At 41.5% G+C, this 25860-nt stretch overlaps 2 protein-coding genes across 5 annotated transcripts in view; one reads left to right on the top strand and one right to left on the bottom strand.

Moving 5' to 3' along the window:
• The window catches only part of MAP4K5 (mitogen-activated protein kinase kinase kinase kinase 5), a 107396-nt gene extending 96498 nt beyond the window's left edge, over positions 1-10898 (bottom strand). For 2 of the 4 annotated variants that reach the window (XM_080671620.1, XM_080671622.1), the window contains exons 1-2: positions 10659-10898; positions 10182-10395 (exon numbers count right to left, since the gene is read on the bottom strand). In XM_080671620.1, coding sequence (XP_080527746.1) covers positions 10182-10289 — 108 coding nt within the window. In that variant the 5' untranslated portion in view covers positions 10290-10395; positions 10659-10898. Of the gene's footprint in view, positions 1-10181; positions 10396-10613 lie in introns of all 4 variants that reach the window. The other 2 variants (XM_080671619.1, XM_080671621.1) reach the window with 1 other exon arrangement.
• ATL1 (atlastin GTPase 1) overlaps positions 10702-25860 on the top strand; it is a 64016-nt gene continuing 48857 nt past the window's right edge. Inside the window, exon 1 of the mRNA XM_080677374.1 lies at positions 10702-11081. The gene's annotated coding sequence lies outside the window, so the exon portion shown is untranslated. The remainder of the gene's footprint in view (positions 11082-25860) is intronic.

The following is a 25860-nucleotide window of genomic DNA, read 5'->3' as shown; positions in this document are numbered from 1 at the left end:
GAAAAGGTCTTAAGAAAGAAAAAATCATGGGCATTTCAAAGCAGTAAAACTGTCTTGTATTAGGGAACATCCTATCCTATCCTATCCTATCCTACCCTACCCTATATAATTAACGGGTAATATGCAAATTGACCAACCAATGGAACAACCGGTTGCTATGATGCGCACTGATCACCAGGGGGAAGACGCTCAACGCAGGAGCTGCCCCCTGGTGGTCAGTGGGCTCCCACAGGGGGAGCGCTACTCAGCCACAAGCTGGGCGGATGGCTGGCAAGCGGCCCTAAGTTGTCAGTTGGCTATCCCCGAAGGCTCCCAGACTGGGAAAGGGCACAGCTATCAACCACCATCCTCTTATAGCTATCGTCTAACTTGGTCATAGCTCCTTGTTCATGTTAAGACTTTATGGCCCCTGGCTCACAATCTTCCTCTCCACCTCTCTTGCCACTATTCTTACAAACTTCAACATCCAGATCTCCTCTCTGATTTCTCATTCCTTGACATCCTATCTGAATCTTGATTTCGAACACTGTATTTCCTGATAATAACCTTCTATCCTTTTAGCTCACTTATACTCTAGTCCTCCCATTACAGCAATTCTTCCTCATGAACCCAATGCATTCTCCTATGACAACCAATTACCTCTCAATTCCTCACACTCTTGCTTACTTGTAAGGATTCCATGATCCATCATGCTATTTATAATCACTCTTGAAACATCCTTAACTTTCTTACCCTTCTTTCCCTCTATCATAATAACCTGGCAAAATCCTAATCTGATTAAGCCCAATTACTCACTAATTCTAAAAAACTAATGACCTTGGGTTTTGGACTTAAGCAACTGGGTGGAGGCCATAAGTTTTATTTAGATTAGGAAGGTGTTGGGATGAATGGCTTTGTGGAGCAGGTTATCACTGAGTGTTCTGTGTTAGATCTGTTAAGGTTGAGATGCCTGTCAGGTTTCCATGGATTTAGGAATCTGGAACTCACTGAAAAGAGATTTGTTTTTAAAGAAGATTAGATAAAGAAAAGGTGAAATTCTATCATCATCAGTCAGGATAGGTTAGAGAGGAGGGAGTAAAAGAGAGGTTGAGGCATTATTGGAGGTTTGAAAACAGAGGAGCAAAATAGTTTTTATGAAGAGTTGAAGAATGGAAAAAGCAAACCTAGTGGAGAAGCTATACTTAGATTTGTGTTATGATTGGAAATTAAAACCAGTTAGCATGATTTTTAAAAATATATATTTTTGTTGGTTTCAGAGAGGAACAGAGAGAGAGAGAGAGAGAGAGAGAGAGAGAGAGAGAGAGAGAGAGAGAGAGAGAAACATCAATGATGAGAGAGAATCATTGATCAGCTGCCTCCTGCTCGCCCCACATTGGAATTGAGCCTGCAACACGAGCATATGACCTGTCCAGGAATTGAACGGTGACCTCCTGGTTCATAGATAGATGTTCAACCACTGAGCCACACCCACTGGGCTGTATATATCCTTAATATGAGTTTTAAAAAGTCTAGAAAGATGTATACAACAATGCTTATATTATGGCAAAGGAGATAGAGGTAATTTTTCATTTATTCATATATCAAATTTTTCTAAAATGAACACATTACTTAGAAGGCTACCTGTGTTGAAGCAAGAAAGAGAGGCAAAATAGGAAGGCAAGTCCTACTCATGGATCAATGCCATTTCAGAAAGAATAATAGAAAATTACTCCTGGGGCGGGGGGAGGGGGAATGGTAAGGGACCCAAGCATCTCCACTGTCTATTACAATTAAGATAAAAGTGAAAAAGCTTAAAATGCAAAAATTGTTACTAATTTATCGAAGGTTATGTCTATTAAAATATATTAAGTCATGCTCTCATTGGCTCATCCCGATACTGGTAAGAAGAAGGGTTAAAAAAGGGGGCAAGAAGGCACAGGGCACTTAAAAAGGGGGTGCATGTGTGTGAGAAGTAACATATTGATTCAACTTTTTCTTCTTTCCACATCTTTAATCATCTGCTAACATATCATACAACTTATGTTTATTGATTATTGTCTTTCTCCTCCCAGACTCTTGATGGTAAGAATCTTTCTCTTCTTTGTTCACCCAGAACCGTGTCTAGCGTCTAGCACTTAAGAGACCCTCTATAAATATTGATTAAATGTTAAATACTCCTTTTCATCCTGTCACCCACCCTGTTGCATCTCAGCTCTCCATTTATCAGTGTGCCTCATCCTAATCAAACTGACAGGGGAATAACTGGGGCTGGAAATCAATTAAGTCTCTACATCAGAGAGGAAGAGAAGGGAAGAGGGAGGAAGGGAGGGAAAAAAGAAGGCTTTAAATTTATCCCCTACATTGGTTCCTAACAACCCCATCCTAAGTTTTTGCCTTTAATCTCCTTTCTAAATTCCCAAATTGTCTGATTTCCTTCTGTAAACTCAGCAACACTTCTGCTCACTTGGGTGATAAAACAAAATTTAAAGGATAACAACTGAAAGCTGTAATCAGTTTCGGTGAAAGGAGTGGGGAAAAAACATTGTGTGTTTCATTTCTTTTTCTCTTCATAGCTAAACTGCATCACGGAGTGATCTACATTCCCTCTACTTCCTTATTTACCATTCACACCTCAACTCTTTTGATCTTAATGAACCCTTTCAAACTTCTTACTTACATGACCACTCTGTGGCTCACTCCTTCAAAACATTTATTGAACACATACTATGTTCTACCCACTATGCTAGGCTACCCGATTCCGTGGTAAACACAAGGTTCCTGTTCTCATGCACTCTGAGTAGAGCAGGAAGACTGTCAGCAACAATTATAAGTGACAAATGATGAGTATTATGGCAAGAAATCACACAGCAGATAGATATGACCTGGAAGAGACAGAAAAGGCCTTTCTAAAAGTACAATGTTTAAAAGGAAACCCGAAGATTAGAAGATAAACAGATGAAGGAGAAGAAGAAGAGTGTTCTAAGGAAAAGGAAATAGTACCTGCAAAAACCTGAAGGAAGGACAGAGAGTACAGTGCACATAAGGAGCTGAAAGAAGTTTAGAATGGCGAGGCTTTTGGTATAGGCAGGGCCTTAAAGCCATATTAGTCTAAGACTTTATTCTATGGAAAAGGGGGAATGACACAAAACCTCAGATTTATATTTTTTAAGAAATCAATTATTTTCCTACTGCCAACAGAATGGAAGGCAACAGGAATGGATGCAGATGATATTGGTGGACTCTTGAAACTCTTGATATCTATGAAAATAATTTCCTTATACCTCTTTGTTTCTTCTCAGATACTTTCAATATACATTATTTTCTTCTGCCACTTTAACACTACAGCCTTTCCTCAACTCTACTACAAATTCTCCTGGGTGACCTCACCTATACTTCACAGGTACAACCCATCTGATAACTTCCAAACTTGTATCCCCAGTCCAGATGTCTGAAAGCCAGAGTTGCATTCCCTACCATTTATTAGACATATCCATCTATTCAATGCCCTACGTCCAAAACTAAAAACAAGATCCAGACCACATAAATCTGGTATTTCCTAATTCTGTTGATGGCACTAATGTAGTCACCCAAGCCAGAAATTCTAAATGCCCTTAATGACCTGTTTTTCCACTATCAATCACCAGGGAATTTTGATCATCTTCTAAAGATGACTCAAACCCATCCTTTCCTTTTGTCTCTAATACCAGTGCCTAACTGTATACTTACATAAATTTTTATCTGGATTACTCAGTGATTGGTCCTTATACTTCCAGCAACTTTGTCTAATCCATCCTCTACATCATTAAAGATTCCCTCTTAAAAGTGTTTCTTCAGTTTACAGGAAGAAATCCAAATTCTTCGACATGACACACAAGGTCCATTATCTGGTCCTTTTCTATCAGAAAAGAGGCTGTGGTCTATATCTACAAAATCTCTGCCAGGTTTGGTCACACCGACCTTAGAAAGAAGATGCAGATCCTTCAAAATGCATCCCGATTGCTTAAGCCACCAGGTGTTTGCACACTATTCCCATCACCTGTAATATCTTTCACATCTTGTCCACCTGGAAATCACCCTGAATTTTTAAAAAATATTTTTTTATTTATTTCAGAGAGGAAAGAAGCAGTAGAGAGAGATAGGAACATCAATGATGAGAGAGAGCCCTGGCCGGTTTGGCTCTGTGGATAGAGCGTCGGCCTGCAGACTGAGGAGTCCCGGGTTCGATTCCGGTCAAGGGCATGTGCCTTGGTTGCGGGCACGTCCCCAGTGGGGGGCGTGCAGGAGGCAGCTGGTCGATGTTTCTCTCTCATTGATGTTCCTAACTCTCCCTCTCTCTTCCACTCTGTAAAAAATGCAATAAAAATTAAATAAATATATATTTTTAAAAAAAATGATGAGAGAGAATCATTGATCAGCTGCTTCCTGCACGCCGCCCATAGGGTTTGAGCCTGCATGTGCCTTGACCAGGAATCAAACTGTGACCTCCTGGTTCATAGGTCGACACTCAACCATAAAGCCACACCAGCCAGACAGCCCTGCATTCATTTAACATCCAGTTAATACCCTTCCTCTGTTAATCCCCCCTGGCTCACTTCACAGTTCTTTCTCCTCTCATCCCTTCTCCTATCCCCCAATAAAGACAGAATTGGACATCTCTTCTACTTAACTTCTACTATGGCACTTTACAAATTATGAGTGTTTACATGTCTGTTTTCCTGGCTAAATTATATATTCCTTGTTGCCAGTGTACTTTGTCATGTTTGCATCCTCATACTCTAACATAGAGTTAACACTCAATATTTCTTAAAGAAAGGAATGCTTACAGAAGTGTTGTGATATATCAAGTTTTGTCTTTATTTGACTAGAATCCTGGAATATGTTTCAAAGTGCCTAAAACAATTCAAAAATTGTGAGTTCCGCCTTGGGGGAGAGAAAGGGATATGTAAAAGAGGTATTCACTACAGAGAACCCAATTTAGTGAGCATCCAAAGGAACCCACGTGCTAAGACACATGACAAAATTTCTGTACAAATGATAACATTTATAATTGCAAAAAAATGTTCAAATTGGAAACAACAAATTTGAAACTTAAAATGATTAACTAAATGAGAGCTTGTTAAATGGATCTTTTAAAAATGGCATTTTTGAAGAATATTTAATAACCAGGGAAAATGCTGTTCATTCCAATTAACTAAAAACAAGAGGTATATCATGATCCCAATTTATAAAAGCTATTTTTAGGAACATATTGGTTTAAAAACATTTTGGAGGAAAAAGCCTAAAATAAATGATATTAAATCATGAACAGTGTTTATCTCTGAGTAATCTACATATAAAAAGTCTAAGCAACTGAATGACCAAATGGCTGGTTGACCGGTCGCTATGACGCACACTGACCACCAGGGGGCAGATGCTCAATGCAGGAGCTGTCCCCTGGTGGTCAGTGCGGTCCCACAGCCAACCTCCTGTGGTCCGTCAACCTCCCGCGGTCCCTCCCCACAGCCGGCCGCCCCGATCGGGACTGGGCAAGATGGCCCCGATCAGCCCCAATTGCCAGCCAGGCTGAGGACCCCATCCACGCATGAATTTATGCACCAAGCCTCTAGTTTTCTATAAATAATGTCATTCAACAAATATTTATTGAGCATCTCCATATCTGCTATTGTAAGGGATATCTGTTCCTGTCCTCCTAGAGTTAAACATACTACATTTTTATAATCAACTAGGAGCCCGGTGCACAAAATTCGTGCACTGGGGAGGGGTCCCTCAGCCCAGCCTGCCCCCTCTCACATACTGGGAGCCCTCAGGGGATGTCCTACTGATGGCTTAGGCCCGCTCCCCGTTGGGAGGGGACCTAAGCCGCAGTCTGGCCTCCCTTTGCAGGAGGGGACAGGGCGGATCAGGGGAAGGCGCCAGCCCCATCACCCCACTACTGCAGCCACTGCAGCCACCAAGGTATTTTCATCAACATGGACTCCAGTCCCTTCACCATGAAAAAATGACAACTTTCTTTAGGCATTTTCAAGATGTGTCTTTCATAGGATATGACATTTCTTTCTTTATTTTTCTTTTTATTCTCACCTGAGGATATGTTTCCATTGTTTTTTTCCCCCCTCTCTCAGATCCCAGGCTCAGCCCCTGCCCAAGCCTAAAGCCTGGGATCGCAGGCTCGGCCCCTTCCCAAGCCTAAAGCCTCCACACCAGGCTTTAGGCTTGGGAAGTGGGGCGCCCCCCTCCCCCGCCCCTCCGGTGGCAGGCTTGGCCTAAAGCCTCCGCCCCAGGCTTTAGGCTTAGGAAGTGGGCTCCCCTGCGCCCCTCCTATCGCAGGCTCGGCCCCTTCCCAAGCCTAAAGCTTCCACCCCAGGCTTTAGGCTTGGGAAGTGGGCTCCCCTACTGCCCCTCTGATTGCAGGCTTGGCCCCTTCCCAAGCCTAAAGCCTCTGCCCAAGGCTTTTGCTTGGGAAGGGCCTCTCTGATGGCCAGCTGGGCGTCACCTGGGTGCCGAGGAGGTCCCAGGACCCAGGTATGTATGCAAATTAACAGCCATCTTTGTTGGGTTAATTTGCATACTCACTCTGATTGGCTGTGGCCGTAGCAGAGGTACGGTCAATTTACATGTTTCTCTATTATTAGGTAAGATTAGAAAAAGCAAAACCAGTTAGGAAAAAATAGATGGGATTGACCACTCTACATTTATATCCCATGTAAGGTAAAAATGATTTCTAGAACTTCTCTGGAATCTAAGATGGGGATGATTTTGATACAAATATTCGGATACAAATATTCCTGTTAGCAGATTTAAAAATTAACAGTAATTAGCCCTAGCCGGTTTGGCTCAGTGGATAGAACGTCGGCCTGCGGGTTGATTCCAGTCAAGAGCACTTACTTTGGTTGTAGGCTTCTCCCTGGCCCGGGGCCCTGGTCGGGGCTCATGCAGGAGGCAAGCAATTGATGTGTTTCTCTCACATCAATATTTCTCTCTGTCTTTCCCTCTCTCTTCCACTCTCCATAAAAACCAATGGAAATATATCCTCAGATGAGGATTTTTAAAAAATTATTTTTAACAGTAATTACAAATAAAATTTGCTCAGCAGAAATTTAACCCTTTATCCATCTTCAACACATTTCTTTTCTCTTTGTTACTTTCCCCTCCACCATTTCTTGTTCAATGATTTACCCAATCTAGCTAAGTGAAGCTTTATATTCCTTTTTTTTTTTTAAGCAGGGAATAGCCAGTTTAAGATTGAGCTCTCCCATCTTGGAGATTTTCGGGAAAGAGGTATTTCAGAGGGGATCTGCAGTTTTGATGAACATAAAAATAATTCATCAAGAATCTGAAAGTTGTAGTTCTTTTAAAGCTCCTGCTTTATAAGGTATATCAGGTGTGGGGAAAAAAAGAGAGATAATATTTGATTAGAACAGTGACTATTTACTTTCATTATTCTTCACTGTAATAATGTTACTAGTAGTTTATATCACTGATTGGAAATACTTCTAAAACTTCCTATGGTTTTCAGCTCATCAGAAACACAGTGATGAATAGCAAAATTACTCTTACTGCTCTGAGCTTTAAAAACTTCAGCACTACAGCAGAATGGTACACATTTTTAGGCACATTGAAGAGTAAATATAAACTGGCAAAATTCTGTAGGATTTAGAGCGCTGAAAATAGATATGCTATGAAATAGTTTTCCAGAAATACATATTTTTCCTAGAGAACTCAAGTAACTGAAATTTGTAATAAAAGTACATATGCAAGACATTACAATAGGCATTACAGGAATATGGAGTACTAAATGCTAACTTAGTGTTGCTGTGTCAAAAGCATATGCCCACAGAACTAGGTGATAGAATTATTGATAATTATTCATTCACTCAACAGAGTTTTAGAAAGCACTCTGTTCCTAGTTGTAATCCTAGGAGCTATTACACATAGAGCAGTGAACAAAACAGATAAAACTCCTGCCCTCCTGGAGTAGGTTAGTGGGTTGAGATAGATAATAAAGAAGAAAAAAAAATAAGTAAACTAAATTGGTGTAAGTGCACATGAAAAAATATAGTAGGCAAAAAAACATGGAGAGGGTGTAAAAGCAAGTAGGGAAGGAAGCAAGCCATGTGGGCTGTCTGAGTAAAGACATTCTGAGCAAAGGGGATAGCAAGAACAAAGGCCCAAAGGTGGGAATATGCTTATTATGTTTAAGGAACAGCCAGCAGGCCAGTGTGGCTAGAACAGAATGAAGGAAAGGGGAGAGCTGTAGATGTAGTTGGAGAGAAGGGGCGGGCGGTGGGGGGGGGGGGGGGGATGGTGAAGCTGCTGGAGGAGCATTTCAGTAAGGCTTTCACAGACAGGTTGAAATGAGGGTGGTAGGTGATGCCAGGTAATTAGAACAAGGAAAAACAAACAACAAGGAACCAGAGTTGAAGATGTTTAGGAGTTAGAAGCTGGCCTAGTGTATGAGTATACATGTAAAGGTGAGGGAGCATGAATGTGAGGGAAGGGGGTTGTGGGGGAGGGGTGGTGGTGAAGGTGGTAAATGATAAATATTCATTCTTTGATCCTCAGTTTAGAAACTGTGGAAGTAGGACATAGAGTACTAGGGGGAAAGGCAGGTATTTGCTGCCCCTTTAATATAACCCTTTGCTTTCCTTGTCAAGAATAAAATCCTACTCCAGAGAGCTGCTTTAGTTGTTATATTTATAAAGAAAAAAAAGTGGAGATCTTCGGATTTTTGTGGGGAAAAGCACTTATATACATAGTGACTCATAAGACAAAGATGACTAAAAGGGAAGACTGAGAAGGCAAACAGGAATTTCAATTTTTTAAAGAGCATTCCACAAAATGACTAATCCATGGGTAAACAGCTGAGTTAATTACCTATTAATTCTACATAAAGCAAAAGAGGATTCTGTTATAAATACCCACTTTGAATTCAAAGGTATACAAGGCAAGAGCTGGGACCTACCTCACAATTCAACACCCCAAATCTAGAACAGTGCCAGGTACAGAAAATTCAAATGCCTAATGTTTAAGGAATAAAAAGCCTACACTTTACAGTCCATCCCAGTAGAATAAAACAGCACTAGAGCTGTCATAGCACCACCTTAAATTATTAGTATTAATAGGGAGCATATTAAACAAAAGCAGAAAAATAGGAAGAAAGAATGTTTTCCTTCCATATCACCATCTGTGCAAAACAACTGCATACCCCAGAGGAGCCTACTGGTTACTTTCCATATGACATACAAGGCCCTTTCGGCTACATGCAAGAGTGTTGTTTGGAATAATGGGATTACATATCGTGATTAAATCCAATGAACAGAGCTGTTGCAAAATCAAAGGAAATTTCCCTTAATATACCCATATGATTTGCATTAATGCTCCCTTTTTGGGACAGAGAACACAACTCATGAGGCAATCTAAAACAATCTCCTTCCTCTTGATCCTTGAAGAACTCGGTGGATTTAGGGAATTGGGTTTGCTTCTCTATGTTTCCTTCAACCCCAAACTAAGAGTAACTCACCCTCATTTGTCTCAAATGATGCAAAAGAGCACAATTAAAAACACAGCAGCTCTTATCCACTCTTGGTCATGAGATGTTATAAATCCCAGAAAGTAGAAAAAAAAAAATCATCAACCAGATACATCATCAACCAGATACAAAGGGTGAAACTTCTGCCAGGAAAAGCATCCTTCTACAAAGGATGTTTGTGCTCACGTCATTTTGACCCAGTATTAGATTGTGTACAGTTATAACTGAAAGACAGCTTTTCATACGACTTTTTAAATTAAGCTCATGCGTTTTAAAGGGTTTTTGTAAGTGCAAATGTCGGAATGTCAATATTCTTTCCTGTCTTCCATGAAGCATTTTTCCATGCTAAAGCTAAAACATCCTCAAGTGCGACTCCATAGCAGATTTGAACTCGCTTCAATACAACAAATAAGCGTTAGCATGCCTTTATACCACAAAAAAGTACAACAGTGGTTTGCAAAGGTGTGTGGTTAGTTCTGCTTCTTGGTACCGATTTGAGCAAGCAATGAACATTGGGCGCTCTGAACGGAGTAAACGGGACCCCAGCCGCTTTCATCTCCAAGATGCAACAATAAAAGCATCCTCTCCAGTCCTCCTCCTGCACCCCAAAACCCTCTTCCCAGGAGCCCGCGCCCGCAGGGAAAGAGCCGGGTTCGGGGCCAGCCTGCCTCACCTTATAGACGTCCCCGTAGGTGCCGCTGCCGACCCGCTGGACGAGCTCGTAGTCCTGCTGCGGGTTCCGCCTCAGGATGTCCGCAGCAGGCCGCAGCGGGGCCTCCATCTTCGCTCAGCGCCTGCCCCGCCGGCTCTGCCCGCGGCGCCCGACTCCCGCTAACGAGGACGAGAGGCGCCGCTTCCCAACATGGAGCCTCTGACCGCAGCTCCGCCTGCACGAGGGACAAGCAAAGGCGGGTCGGCGCCGCGGGCAACGACCCCGAGCGGCCCAGCCCCCTTCCTTCCGCCGCCGGGGGCGCGAAGAAGTGGACCAGGAAGAGACCCCGGCTCCCCGCAACCCCGTTCCTAACACAGCCCTTCCCCTCCGCGGCCGCTCGCGAACTGTCCGGCCCGGCCTCCCCGTCCGCTGGGCCCGGGGCCGGCTCGGTACCTGAGGGGGCGGCCCCGCTTTGTGGAGCGCCGCGCCCGGACCTACTTCCTCGCCGGCGCCTGCGTCCTACGTCCGGCGCCTGCGTCCTGCTTCCCGGCGGCGCCCGCCTGCCGCTCCAAGTCCGGCGTCGCCGTCTCCTGTGGCACCGCACGTCCTCGCTGGCGGCGGAGGCGCGTACGGTTGCCGCTGCAGTCGCACCACGTTCGCCACCCGGGGCTGCGTCACCGGGAGACACGTTCCCGGCCGGCGGGTGTCTGCGCCCAGCGGGTCCTGCCCGAGCGCGCCGGCCGCGGGACCAGGGTGCCGCCCTGAGGCCTGGTCGGGACACGACAGCCTCCCGGGCGCGCCCCTGGCCCGGCGTGTCTTTTTAAGACCCAGGCTCTGTTACCCACTGCAGGGATTAGGGACGCCCTGGGCATTCATTCGTGGGCCGACCGGCCTCCGCTAAACGGCCCCCAGATTTGTCAGGTAAACGTAGTGACGGGTAGAGGGAGAAGGGTGGGCGCGAGGGCGAAGGGAACGCACCCTTCCAGGTCACGGAAAAAGTACGTTGAGGGCACCGGGCCAGAAGGAACCTGGCATTGGGGCGCTGGGTAAGAGGTGGGGGAGTGCCAAGTTAACTAAGTCGCGGCACACCCTACTGCACCTTCCTGTTTTGCAAACTATTCCCAGTGGTACCAGTTTAAGGCTGCACTGCACACCTGCACAACCTGTCCTCTACGGAGTTTTCCCGAGACGTTTCTAAAAACCTGAATTCCTAGGAAGTGTCAATGACTTATTCCTGTTGGACACACGCGCTGTCTCACCGCGGGTATTGCCCCTTGGATTGGATCATGGGTTCTGGAGAAGCAAAAACAATGGCAGGGACCACAACCTGGTTCTGGTTCTGGTTCTACCACTTCCTCAGTATGTAATCTGGGACAAGCCGTTGTATTGGGCAATATCTCACTATCCTTATCTGTAGCTTGAAAGGGATCAAGTTTTGCATCTGACATCCAAGAAAGTGTTTGTAAAGCATTTTGCAGGATTATGAAGAGGCTAATCAAATAGAAGAGATTTAAGGCCTGGCCGGTCGCTCAATGGTTAGAGCGTTGGCCTACCACCCCACCCGCTCCAGGCACCTATGGGAGCCAACGAATCCATGTGTCTCTCTCACATTGATGTTTCTCTCTCTCCCTCCCCTCTCCCACTCGCTCTGAAAAGCAATGGAATAAATATCCTCAAGTGAAGATGAACAAAACAAACAAAAAAAGCAAAAATACTTCGCAATGTACAGACGATCAAACAGGAGTTCAGGGAAGTAATTTGATATTTCACAAGCTGTTTTGCAGTTTCAGTTCCAGTCTTGTTATGAAGGTAGAAATAAATTTGCTGGACTTTTGTATACTGGCAAAATTATTTCTAGAGCCCAGAAGAAGTTTTGAACAGAAAAGCCAGATGACACACAGTCAACACATTTAGGGGCTGAAAAATAACAGAACAAGTTGCAGGCGTTGGCTTGTGGCTTTGAACATCCAATTCAATTCTGTTCTTGGGCAGTATGCTTCCTGTTGATCATTGTAATCAGTTGTATAATGTAGAAATTAAGTTCACACCTTAACAGGACAGGGAATATATGTATTTTCTTGTGCTCCATGCACAAAGGGCACTTATTTAGGGAACATAAGCAAGCTCAGACTTAAGTGCTTTATGGACAAAGCTTATGTGTTTGCTGTATTGAAAAAATTGTTGAAGAACAGTTCGTTCTTTCAGAACTTCTTGGCACTTGTTTTGGTGGGCACATACTTTTAGCTTCAATGACTCAAAATCTTTTCAAATGTTCTATTGGTATCCTAGTACTTGTTTGCTGTCATAGATTCTCTTTTCTTTTTTCACCTCTGATCCTATAAGCATTGATCCTTTCTGTAGTCTGAAAATTATGTATTCTTATTTATACCTGCATTATTCTACAGAAAATTTAAGACATTGTACAGAAAATACATACTATAACACAAGACAAAAATAAATAAATGAGACAATAGGTATGATGTTAAAGAGAGGGCAAATAGGGGAGTGGAACAATGTAACAAATTAGCTAAAATAGAGTTTTACAGTATTTTTGAGATCACAGTCAAGAGAAAGGCATATTTTTTCCTGATACTAAGACTTCAGAAAAATTTATCTCATGAGCCTTCATAAAGTGGAAACTTGGAATTCCCCGTTTGAAACGAGGATAATTTCCTTCTGATAAACCTCCAAGCACTTTATTCTTGAAACAGTGTTTGATATGAATTAAGCAATAGAAAATTTGAGGTCAGAGGTTTCAGTAAGACCCTGGAGTGAAGATGTTTTATGTTGCCAGTAATGGCAGGTTCATATGCTTTGACCATCAACTCAGAGGTGGATAGCATGGAAAAAGTTGAGATTCTATGTGTGGTTAAAAAGTGTGTCTGCTATAATCATTATTTTACTTGTACCACAATTGATGCAAAGAGGAAAGCATTTGCTTTATACTAACTCCAAAGAATCTTAAGGATTTTAAAATTCTTACTGGTTGAGTTAATTTTAGTAAGATTGGTGAAGTCATAGCTAGTGGTTAAATATTACATGGTTGGTAAAGAAATTCACGTTCAATTTCCATAAAATAAACATACAGTGCATAAATTTAATTTTATATCCTAAGCAATTAAGCATATAGTTTCAAGGTTGACTGTTATATAATAATTATTATGTAACAAAAAATTGTAGCTAACAGGTAAGTTTTTTTACAAACTACCCAATTTTATGATGATATGGTATAGAATAAGAATATATATGGCTTGATAAGCCCTTCATCCCAACCTAATTATCTTATATTCTTAATGTCTTCACAATATCTGTTATGTAACTATCATATTTTTCTGTGTATAAGACGCTATTTTTACCTAAAATCATTAGACTGACCATCGAGGGGCGTCTTATACACGGAAGTCAGCCTAGGAGGAAGCTGCTCTGGTGCCTAGCTGCCCATACCTTGTCAAACAGACTTCCTCCAATCACGAGCTTTATTGTTACTGACATCAGCCGATGCCGTAATTGGAGGTGGAGGTGGAGAGTGTGCAGATGCAACAGGGACCGGAGCATTCTGAGTCCATAAAGATGTCAAAAAAAATAAAAAGATAAATACCGTAAGCGATTGTCTTACTCTGCAAAATTCAATCAGAATGTAATCAGCTATGCAAAAGAGCATGGAAATAGAGCTGCAGAGAGACAATTTGGACCACCTCCCACTGAGTGTATGATCAGACAGTGGAGAAAACAGGAAGAACAACCCTTAAGATCCCAAAAAAGAAGAAGGCCTTAAGTGGAAAACCAGCAAAATGGGCAAACTTGGAACAGAGGCTTAAGACTTGGATTGTGGAGCAGCGCCAGAGTGGCTTATGTGTATCAACCAAGCTTATTCAATGTCAGGCAAGAATGTTTGCAAGTGAAATGAACATTGTTGATTTTACAGGAAAGGCAAAATGGTGCTTCAGTTTCATGAGGAGAGAAGGGTTGGCCATGAGAACACGAACAAAGCTCAGAAAATGCCACCAGCTTATGAGGTGATCTCACATATATAGACAGTGACTCAGAAGACAGCAGTGATACAATAGAAGTAGAAGAAATTGATATGTCTGGAACTAATAGTGATGAAGAAGAGAGCAGTGATGCAACAGAGGCTGAATAAAGTGATAATGCTGCATAATATCATAGTACTGTATGTAAACATTACCTGCAGTAATTACTAAATAAAAATGTGTTCTGTTTTATGTTTAAAATATTGATTTCTTAATTTTGGGTTGGAAAAGTGGGAGGCTTCTTATACATAGGGGTGTCTTATACATGGAAAAATATGATATATTCCTGCTTTTACTCTAATCTATATATATATATATAAGCCTAAGTGGCTCGAATGACCAGAACGACCTGTTGCTATGATGCACACTGACCACCAGGGGGCAGACGCTCAACGCAGGAGCTGTTCCCTGGTGGTCAGTGTGCTCCCATGGCCAACCTCCTCCGGCCAGCCAACCTCCCATGGTCCCTCCACCCGGCTGGCAGGCCCTGATTGCCCGATCGGGGCCCGGGCCCTGGGCTAGGATAGGGAACTAGGGTGGGTGGCGGGAGATGCGGCCCCATTCCCAGGGGGCTGAGGGCCAGCTCCCTCCTGTGCCCCGTCCCTCCCCCTGGGTGGCCAGCCGATCAGGGCCCGCCACCCACCCACCCAGGGGTGGTGCGGCAGCGAGAAGAGGAGGAAGTGGTGAGGTGGGGAACCACACAGTGGTGGAGCACTGATGATGGCAGCGTCAGCGTCAGGGTACATTTCTTCTGCACCCAGCCCGGTGACTGTCACCTCCTCTCTGGCCTGGCCCTGGTTGACTTGGCCCTGATCAGCCCTGATCACAGGCCAGGCCTAGGGACCCCACCCGTGCATGAATTTCATGCACTGGGCTTCTAATCTATAAATAACCCATAATGGTTTGTTCTATGCTTTGCAGTGTTTTTCCCTTCTGTCAATTTTTTTTTTTTTAATAAAAGGCTAATTGTAATCTGTGGCCTTGGGTTTCAACTTTAGCCAAGGCTGAATTTTTAAAAATTGGAGACATAAACATTTTTAAGTTCTATATAGGTAAGGTTCACAATTTACTGTGCAAGACAGAATGACTAACGTAAAACATAAGGACAGTATTTTAGTCTATAGAACATATAGGTTTAAGCAATATAATCTGATGAATCTTCCATCCTAAACTAGTTGCAAAGTATAACTCTATGTGATTGAATTGGTTGTTCTACAGGTTTGTTAAATATAAATTAGTTAAATGTTGAAAGACACCTGCCATAACTATGATTTGGACTTTCAAATCTTAACCTATGTTTTCTTGGCCCTAACCGGGTAGCTCAATCGGTTAGAGCGTCATCCCAACACATCAAGCTTGTGGGGTTAATCCCAGGCAGGGCACATACAAGAATTAACCAGTGAGTGCATAAATAAATGGAACAACAAATCGATATTTCTCTCTCTCTCTCTCTTTCTCTAAAGTCAATAAATTTTTTTAAAAGCCCTATTATTTCTCTTACTAATTATGCCCAGTTTTCTATGAGGTAAAAACCATGTTCTCAAAGTACATATAGGAAAATTCTATTTTCTACTGGATAGTGGTAGAACATGTATCTCATTCAGAATCAGTAACAAGTCATTAGGATGTAAGTTTTAAAAAGAAGAGTTGAGACTGGCCAGAGTGGCTCAGTTGGTTGAGCATTATCCTGTGCACCAAAAGGTTGCCGGTTTGGTCTCAGGTCCGGGCATGTATGGGGGGCAGCTGATTTATGTTTCTTTCTCTCTCTCTTTCTCTTCCTTTCTCTCTCTTTAGAATCAATAAAAATATTTTTTTAAAAAGAAGAGTTGAGGAAGGCAGTGCAAAACCCATTTTATCCAGCTTGACTTGCTCATCTGATATGTTAAAATGCTGTTTCTATTTCCCTGATCCTGGCATGGTAGTTTTAAGGTTTATGTGAGAATTGGTAACAGGGTTCCCGTATTCAACTCACAAATTGGTCCTGTCTGCAAATTCAGTAACTAAGAAAAGATACATATTACAAATAACCTTATGTTGTTCCTTAACAATTTTCTTAAAACATGAGTATAATGTTTAGAAGGGGTGCCTAAAGTTTGCTTACACCTCATTTAGACTCGTATTTTGAGAAACTAATGCAGAAGAGCCCACAATGGCTGGCTATGCCCTATTTTATAGTATACAGCTCTTGCAGGATTCTAATAAGGTCTTTTTTTCCTTGATCCTTTAAGCTAAGAATGATAATAGCTCCCCACTGTTGCTAGTTTCAGGGTGTTTCACTATCCTTGTTGGTTCCTTTAACCCTGTCCTCATTTTATAAATAGTCCTTTTATTAGCTTCTCTTTCTGTGCTACCCTTTTATTGCAGAACCCTGATTGCTAGAGGAATTGAAAGTAACCTCAGGAAAGAAATCCTTGCTTCTGGTATGGTATTACTCACATATCTGATGATTACCTGTATAAACTATCTGTCCGGGAAAGTGGAACAATGTTATTTCATAGCACGGAGTGGCATAACAATTACTCACATAATTATCAATAGTGGCATGTGATGGAATGCTGATGGAAAGCATAGCATTGGAAGACCAACCTCTAGCACTTAACTGCTTTGACAGTGATGATTACTAAAAACTGGTGTCATTTGCTCTGACTGCTTCTTTGAAAATACATGGGAAAAAAGACAGACAGCCTCGAATTTCAAACTTAAGGCATGAGTAGAAAACCTGAAAGCTTCTTTGACGGCTTGGAAGAAACCTATTATCTGTTATAGCTACAGGGCAGATATGGCTGAGAATCAAGCCCAGGGCCTAATGGTAAAGGCTACAGAGTTGCAATGTCAAGTAAATGTGATATCTGGATCTGTTATGCCAAGGTAAGAGCACTGGTGGGGAAGAACTGGACCCTGCTGCCTGAAATGGGGGCATTTGGACAAATATGAATGAGGTTGAGAACTTTTAATAAGAGCTAGATTTCAGCATAGCCCTGATGGAGAAGGACAAGACCTATTCTTGAAGAAGAGAGTTTATGTACTGAAAGAATTATAGGATTTTGCCAAATACTTACCTGAAGTTTAGATTTGATTTGTTGACTTGAGCAACTGGTAGTCCTTCTAAATTGGTTACTTGAAACTGGTAGTTTACTAATATATGTTAAGATGCCAGAACTTTTCCTGTCATACTGTAGAGGAAGGAATCTGAGATTCAGGGAGATGGAAATGTTGGACTTACTGTATTATGTGCATCCTGTTTAGTTATGCTCTATCCATACCATTCCTAGGCGTGCCCATCAAATTTACTTTTATTAATGCATTGAGTAAAGAGCCACAGATATCCCTGAAAAATTCTCTGGTTGGTTGGAGATGATGACGGAGATGGCACAATGAAATTGGGATCCATGATTCAGTGGGAATATCCCTGTACATGGGCCTAGGAGCCAAGAGGCACATATAGGAGTGGATCTTCTATTATTCCTAAGAACTTACTTGAAGAATTTTTGTCTCTACAACTTTGTCTCTATAATTTTGTCTTTAAAACATTGACTTTGGTGGATCTGAAGGCCCTAATGCCCAGGGCACAGATACTATTTCCTGATAACACAGTCATAGTTTAATTAAATAAGCTTAATATACCACCTGGCTGATATGAGGTCTTAAGACCACTGAACCAACTTAGAGTGTATCATTATACTGCTTGAGGTGATTAGACCTAATTACTGAGGGTAAATTGGTTGTTGCTCCTCAAAGAGAACAAGAAGGACTATGTCTAGAACCCCAGGTATGTGCTAGGGTAACTCTTGGTGTTCATATGTCCAATATTACAGGGCAGTGGGAAACTGCAGCAACACAGTAAAGGTAAGACCACTAAGAAATTAGATCTGGGCCACTCCTCCAGATGAGATAACTAGTGGAAGATAAGGAGAAAATGGAAGCTATGGTTATCACCTTGAGCCTTGTGCTCAAAACTGTCCTCTCTCTTCTTTCCTTACTATTCTGGACTATAATTGTGTTTACCTTTTCTGAGTGGCTATGTCCATGAGAAGAAACTGAGACACCCCCTAATCCTAGAGGACAAATCTTGATTGGCATAGTCTCATTCCTGTTGTTAAAGGAATGCTTTAGGCTTAGATAATTCAGGACAGTGATATATGAGAAAAAGTCTGCTGGAATGCTTCTAGGAATGTTCCTCACTTTTAACAAGGTACATGAAACACAGATACGGCTTTTTTTTTGTCTCTATGCATGACTGTCTCTGATGACTAGAATGGCAGGTGCCATTTAGGAGCCATGAGAAGAGCCCTCGTTAGAAATAAGCCAACATACGGAGGATGGTGGAGTACAACCTTGGTCCTGGTGGCAAAGTGGGCTGGTATTCTCCAATATTCATTTCCCTTCTTTCTTTAGTATTAGAGTCCCTAAATTTTAGTTGGATACATGGTATATTTATCAACTAGGTGGGACATGTACTGGTCATTAGTATTTGAGTAGAGGTGGATATGTGCAACTTCTGGGGCCATGTGATTCCACCTTCAGCTGTTTTTATATCATGTTTTTGTTGTTTTTATATCATGTCTTTGTTGTTATATCGTTGTTATTGTTTATTTATTAACCAATTTATATATTATTTTCATATACATTTTACTAATTTTCATCTCTGACACTTCTATTATAGAGAAAGGGTGAATAGCGATATTAAAATATTTCTTCTAATTAATTTCCTTTCAGTGTGCACGAATCCATGCACCTGGCCACTAGTTTATGATAAAATCTCTCAGCAAAGTGGGAGTAGAGGGAATATACACTGAGTGGCCAGATTATTACGATCTCTGAATGCATAATAATCTGACCATTTAGTGTATATCCTATATAATAAAAGGCTAATATGCAAATTGTCCCCTGGACCAGGAGTTCGACCAGCAGGCAGGCTGGCCAACCACCCATGTCCCCTCCCACTAGCCAGTCTGGCCAGACCCCCACTCATGCACGAATTCATGCACTGGGCCTCTAATATATATATACATTGAGTGGCCAGATTATGATCTCTGAACACATAATAATCTGGCCACTCAGTATATATCCTATATAATAAAAAGCTAATATGCAAATTGTCCCCTCGACCAGAAGTTTGACCAGCAGGCAGGCCGGCCAACCGCCCATGTCCCCTCCCCCTGGCCAGGCTGGCCGGACCCCACCCATGCATGAATTCATGCACCAGGCCTCTAATATATATATATGTACTGAGTGGCCAGATCCAGATTATTATGTGTTCAGAGATCATAATAATCTGGCCACTCAGTGTACCTTAACATAATAAAGGCCATATGTGAAAACCCTACAACAAACATCATAATCAATGGGCAGAAACTAAAAGCATTACCCTTAAGATCAAGAATAAGACGAGGATGTCCGCTTTCACCAGTTTTATTCTACATAATATTGGAAGTCCTAGCCACAGCAATCAGACAAGAAGAAATAAAAGGCATACAAATTGGAAAGGAGGGCATAAAATTTCTTTATTCACAGATGACATGATATTGTACATAGAAAACGCTAAAGATTCCACCCTAAAGCTACCAGATCTAATAAATTCTGCAAAGTAGCAGGATACAAAATTAACATTCAGAAATCAGTGGCATTTCTATATACCAATAATGAACTATCAGAAAGAGAAACTAAACAAACAATCCCATTTACTATTGTAACAAAATTAATAAGGTACCTAAGAATAAATTTTACCAAAGAGGTTAAAAACTTGTACTCTGAAAAATTATAGGACTTTGAAGAAAGAAATTGAGGAAGATAGAAATAAGTGGAAGCATATACTGTATTAATGGATTGGAAGAATTAACATAATTAAAATCTCCACACTACCCTAAGTAATCTATAGCTTCAATGCAATTCCATTAAAATACCTACGGTATATTTCATAGATCTACAAATATTCCAAAAATTTATATGAAACCAAGAAAGACCCAAATAGCCTCAGCAATCTTGAGAAAGAGGAACAAAGTTGGAAGGATCACGATAACTGATATTAAACTATACTATAAGGTCATTGTAATCAAAACAGCTTGGTACTGGCATAAGAACAGAAAAATAGATAAATGGAAAAGAACAGAAAGCCCAGAAATCAACCCATGCCTATATGGTCAATTAGTACTTGACAGAGGAGGCAAGAACAAACAGTGTGTTAAAGACATTCTCTTTAATAAATGGTGTTGGGAAAATTGGACATGCAAAAAAAAAAATGAAATTAGACCACCAACTTATACCATACACAAGAATAAAAAAATGGATAAAAGACTTACATATAAGCTCGGAAACCATAAAAATCCAAGAAGAAAACATAGGCAGTAAAATATCAGATATATTGCAGCAATATATTTTTTAAAGTATTTTTATTATTTACATGCAATAAACAATATTTCAAGAAAAATTATTTTAAATACAATAAAGTTACATGTAATAAACATTTCAAGAAAAATTTTTTTTAATATAATAATATTACCAAGACTATACTAACATAGTATAATATCACAAAAGTTGTAGGAAATATTAAAAATCTGCAAATAACAGGATTACTTCTATTATATTCTAAAATACTTTTTCCTTCTGGCTCTATTTTGGTTCATTAATTTATGTTGTTCATTATATTCCACAAATGAGTGACATCATGTGATATTTATCTTTCTCTGACTGACTTACTTCATTTAGCATAATGCTCTCCAGGTCCATCCATGCTGTTGCGAATGATAAGAGTTCCTTCTTTTTTACAGCAGTGTAGTATTCCATTGTATAGATGTACCGCGGTTTTTTATTTTTTATTTTTTTTAAAATAAATCTTTATTCAGATTATTACAATTGTTTCTCCTTTTCCCCCCCATAGCTCCCCTCCACCCGGTTCCCACCCCACCTTCTGCCCTTACCTCCCCCCAGCACTGTCCTCATCCATAGGTGTATGATTTTTGTCCAGTCTCTTCCTGAACCCACCATACCCCTTTCCCCCTGAGAATTATCAGTCCACTCCCTTTCTATGCCCCTGATTCTATTATATTCACCAGATTATTCTGTTCCTCAGGTTTTTAATTCACTTGATTTTTAGGTTCACTTGTTGATAGATATGTATTTGTTGTTCATAATTTTTCTCTTTACTTTTTTCTTCTTCCTCTTCTTTAAGAATACCTTTCAGCATTTCATATAATACTGGTTTGGTGGTGATGATCTCCATTAGCTTTTTCTTATCTGTGAAGCTCTTTATCTACCCTTCAATTCTGAATGATAGCTTTGCTGGGTAGAGTAATCTTGGTTGTAGGTTCTTGCTATTCATCACATTGAAAATTTCTTGCCACTCCCGTCTGGCCTGCATAGTTTCTGTTGAGAAATCAGCTGACAGTCGTATGGGTGCTCCCTTGTAGGTAACTAACTGTTTTTCTCTTGCTGCTTTTAATATTCTCTCTTTGTCTTTTGCTCTTGGCATTTTAATTATGATGTGTCTTGGTGTGGTCCTCTTTGGATTCCTTTTGTTTGGGGTTCTGTGCGCTTCCTGGACTTGTAAGTCTATTTCTTTCACCAGGTGGGGGAAGTTTTCGGTCATTATTTCTTCAAATAGGTTTTCAGTATCTTGCTCTCTCTCTTCTTCTGGCACCCCCATAATTCTGATGTTGGTACGCTTGAAGTTGTCCCAGGGGCTTCTTACACTATCTTCAACTTTTTGGATTTTTTTTTTCTTTTTGCTTTTTCAGTTGAGTGTTTTTTGCTTCTTTGTATTTCAAATCTTTGACTTGATTCTTGTGTTCTCTAGTCTGTTTTTGGGTCTCTGTATATTTTTTATTTCAGTCAGTGTATGTTTAATTTCTAGTTGGTCCTTTTTCATATCTTCGAGGGTCTCGTTATATTTATCGGCTTTTTCTAGGATATTCTTGAAAAGCCTTATAACCGTGGTTTTGAATTCTATATCCAGTCATTTGTTTTCCTCCATTTCTTTCGTTTGTGAGCTGTTTCTTTGACGCCGCATTTTCACTGCTTCCCTGAGTTGGTAGGGTAAATTTGTGTGCTAGGTTTCCTATATGGCCCAGTGGGTCTGCCTCCCCAGTTAACCTGAGGTGGACACTCTTGGTGCACCCCCTTGTGGACTGTGTGTACAGCCTTGTTGTAGTTAAGTCTTGATTGTTGTTGGTATCACTGGGAGGAATTGACCTCCAGGCCAGTTGGCTGTAAGGATCAGCTGTGTCTATGCTGGGAGAAGTTCGGTGCTGGAGACAGCCTTATAGGATTAGACTTGCCAAATTGCAATAGCCTCTGTGCTCAGCTTGGATGGGGTGGAGTCTCAGGGCGGAGCAGACAGTCTTGGCTTCCCGTCAGCCTTGCCCTTGCATGCACTGGTAGACCTCTGCCTTCCCCAGCTCCCGAGTCTCTGCCCGAGAGTCCAGACTCCCCCCACAAGAGCGTGGGTCCCCAGGGGCTTGCCTGGAACTGGGGTTCAGTGCAGTCAGAACTGGGGCTCAGTGCAGTCAAGAGCCTCTGACTCCCTTCCACTAGGGAAAGCCTGTGGCAACCTCCGCTGCCTTTGTGCGCACTGGCACGTGCGCGCCTTCAGACCTCTGCCTTCCCCGGCTCCCAAGTCTCCGCCTGAGAGTCCAGACTCCCCCCACAAGAGCGTGGGTCCCCAGGGGCTTGCCTGGAACCGGGGTTCAGTGCAGTCAGAACTGGGGCCCAGTGCAGTCAGGAGCCTCCGACTCCCTTCCACTAGGGAAAGCCTGTGGCAACCTCCGCAGCCTTTGTGTGCACTGGCACGCGTGCTCCTTCAGACCTCTGCCTTCCCCGGCTCCCAAGTCTCCGCCTGAGAGTCCAGACTCCCCCTGTAAGAGTGTGGGTCCCCAGAGGCTCGCCCGGAACTGGGGTTCAGTGCAGTTAGAACTGAGGTTCAGTGTGGTCAGGGGCTTCCTTCCCCCTTCCGCCAGAGAAAGTCAGCCAGGCTCTCAGCCACCCTTCCTCTCTGTGCGCACAAAGACCCTTTGCCGTACCTCCAATTCTCTATGAGCTTTTCTCTTTCCTCCTAGTTGTAGAATTTTCACTCAGCCAGCTTTCCTGTGGTTCTGGATGGTGTCCGTTCTGTCTTTTAGTTGTACTTTTGAAATTGTTGTGCGAGGTAGCAGTTTAGGTGCTTACCTATGCCGCCATCTTGGTTTCTCCTGTACCTCAGTTTTTTAATCCATCATCTGCTGATGGACACTTAGGCTGTTTCCAAATCTTAGCTATTGTTAATTGTGCTGCTATGAACACAGCAAAAGAAATCATCAACAAAATGAAAAGAAAACTCACTGTATGCGAGAACATGTTTTCCAATGATATATTGGGTAAGCGGTTAATCTCCAAAGTATATAAAGAACTTATACAACCCAACACCAGGAAGACAAACAATTCAATTAAAAAATAGGCAAAGGACCAGAATGGACACTTCTCCAAAGAGGACATTTAGATGGCCAATAGATGTATAAAAAAATGCTCAACATCACTAATCATCAGAGAGATGCAAAGTAAAACCACAATGTAATACCATATCACACCTGCCAGAATAGCTACCATCAATAAGTCAACAAACAACAAGTGCTAGAGAGGATGTGGAGTAAAGGGGACCCTAGTGGTGGGTCCCCTGGGGCAGTCACTGTGGAAAACAGTATGGAGTTTTCTCAAAAAATTAAAAATGGAATTGCCTTTTGACTTAGCAATCCTACTTCTGGGACTGTATCCTAAGAATTACAAAATACTAATTTGAAATAATATGTGCACCCGTGTGTTCATAGCAGCGTTATTTACAGTGTTATTTTGGGACAGCATAATATATGATCTCACTTATATGTGGAATCTAATGGACAAAATAAACCAATGAACAAAATAAAAACAGAGGCAAGGATACATGGAACAGATTGACAGCTTTCAGAGGGGATGGGGATCAGGGGTGGGCAAACTTTTTGACTCGAGTGCCACAATGGGTTCTTAAACTGGACCGGAGGGCCGGAACAAAAGCATGGATGGAGTGTTTGTGTGAACTAATATAAATTCAAAGTAAAGGAGCGGAGGGGAGAGCAAGAGAACCGGATAGAACAGCCAGATCCGGCCCGCGGGCCGTAGTTTGCCCACGGCTGGACTAGAAGAAAGAAGGTGAAGGGATTAGCCAAAGAACATATAAGCATAACCCATAGACACAGACAACGGTGTGGTCACTGCCAGAGGAAAGAAGGTGGGGTGGGGCTGGGTGGAGATGAGCAGAGAAGGGGAAAATGAGGACATCTGTAGTGGTGTCAACAATTTTTAAAAAGAAATGGGGAAAAGGGAGGCAGAGCTAATTCTAGTTCTGAGGCAGGGAAACTTGAAACATTTTCTTGTGGCAGAAAACAAAATAGTGATCAAAGACAAATAGAACATAATAAAGGATACAAGGTTGACTTGAGGCTCCCATTGGCCAATTTTAGGACAATTTGAATATCAGAATAATGATGATGATACATAACAGAATCCAAAAACTTCTTTGTTATAGATTTCACAAATCTATAACATTATGTAAGAAACAAAAATGGGAGGGAGAATACCAGCTGCTAAATATAAAATGTAAAATAAATGATGTAATTATTTTAAAAACACCATTTTAAAATTACTAATGTAAAATTGATCTAGGTAAGGGTAATTAATAAATACTAACAACCATGGAATGAAAATTCTTGGCCAAGATATTCACACAGTCACCAAGTACATCCCACAGATTACTTATTAATTACAATGGGAAAAGGGTTTTTTAAAAAAATAAATTTATTTTTCAATTAGGAATAGATATTATAGAACAATCATTTTTGTAGAATCTACTGTACTCTTTGTTTTGGTTAATCCTCACTGGAGGATAATTTTCCCCCACTGATTTTAGAGAGAGTGGAAGGAAGGGGTTAGGGGGATAGAGGAGAGACAGAGAGAGAAACATCAATATGATAGAGATACATCAATTGGTTGCCTCCCGCATGTGCCCCAATTGGGGCAGGGAACCTACAACCCTAATACATGCCCTTGACTGGATTCAAACCTGCCACCTTTGGGTTCTTGGGCTGACGCTCTAACCACTGACCAATGCCAGCCAGGGCTGTACTCTTTTTTTAATAGAGTTCACCTGAAAGGGATGATCAGACTAGAATGTGAGCTGGGAATTATAGCAAAATAATAATAATAATAATAATAATAATAATAATAATAATAATTAAAAAAAGAAGTACAGAACACTTCTTTTTGTACTGTGAATTTGGTTTGTAGGTTCAGCAATGAGATAATTTCTGTCTTCCTATGTTGTTTTATTAGTGTTCAGGGAATGCAATTCCAATGAACACAGTTCCCTTTAAAACTATAATATAAACTTTTTTTCTAGTGTTCACAGTTCTGAGGTCACTAGAACCATTAACTGAAATATGGAATGCATAAAATTTGGCAGTAGTAGGTAAAAATGTTTTTTGACAAGTTGATTTTGAAGTGTCAGTAAAAAAAGTGAAGATGACCTCAGGCAGTTATAAATTTAGCTCTGTTGTGATGATCCTCTCTCAAAAGAGTTTAAGACTAGAAGTATAAATTTGGGAATCATCAGCAGGGAGGTCCTGTCTGAAGATACCATAGTAAATTATGTTGAGAGAACATAGAGTGAG

This window comes from Plecotus auritus (assembly GCF_963455305.1).
Source record: "Plecotus auritus genome assembly, chromosome: 1".
Lineage (NCBI taxonomy): Eukaryota > Metazoa > Chordata > Mammalia > Chiroptera > Vespertilionidae > Plecotus > Plecotus auritus.
Note: the sequence above shows the minus strand (reverse complement) of the source record. Positions and strands in the feature narration are given on the sequence as shown.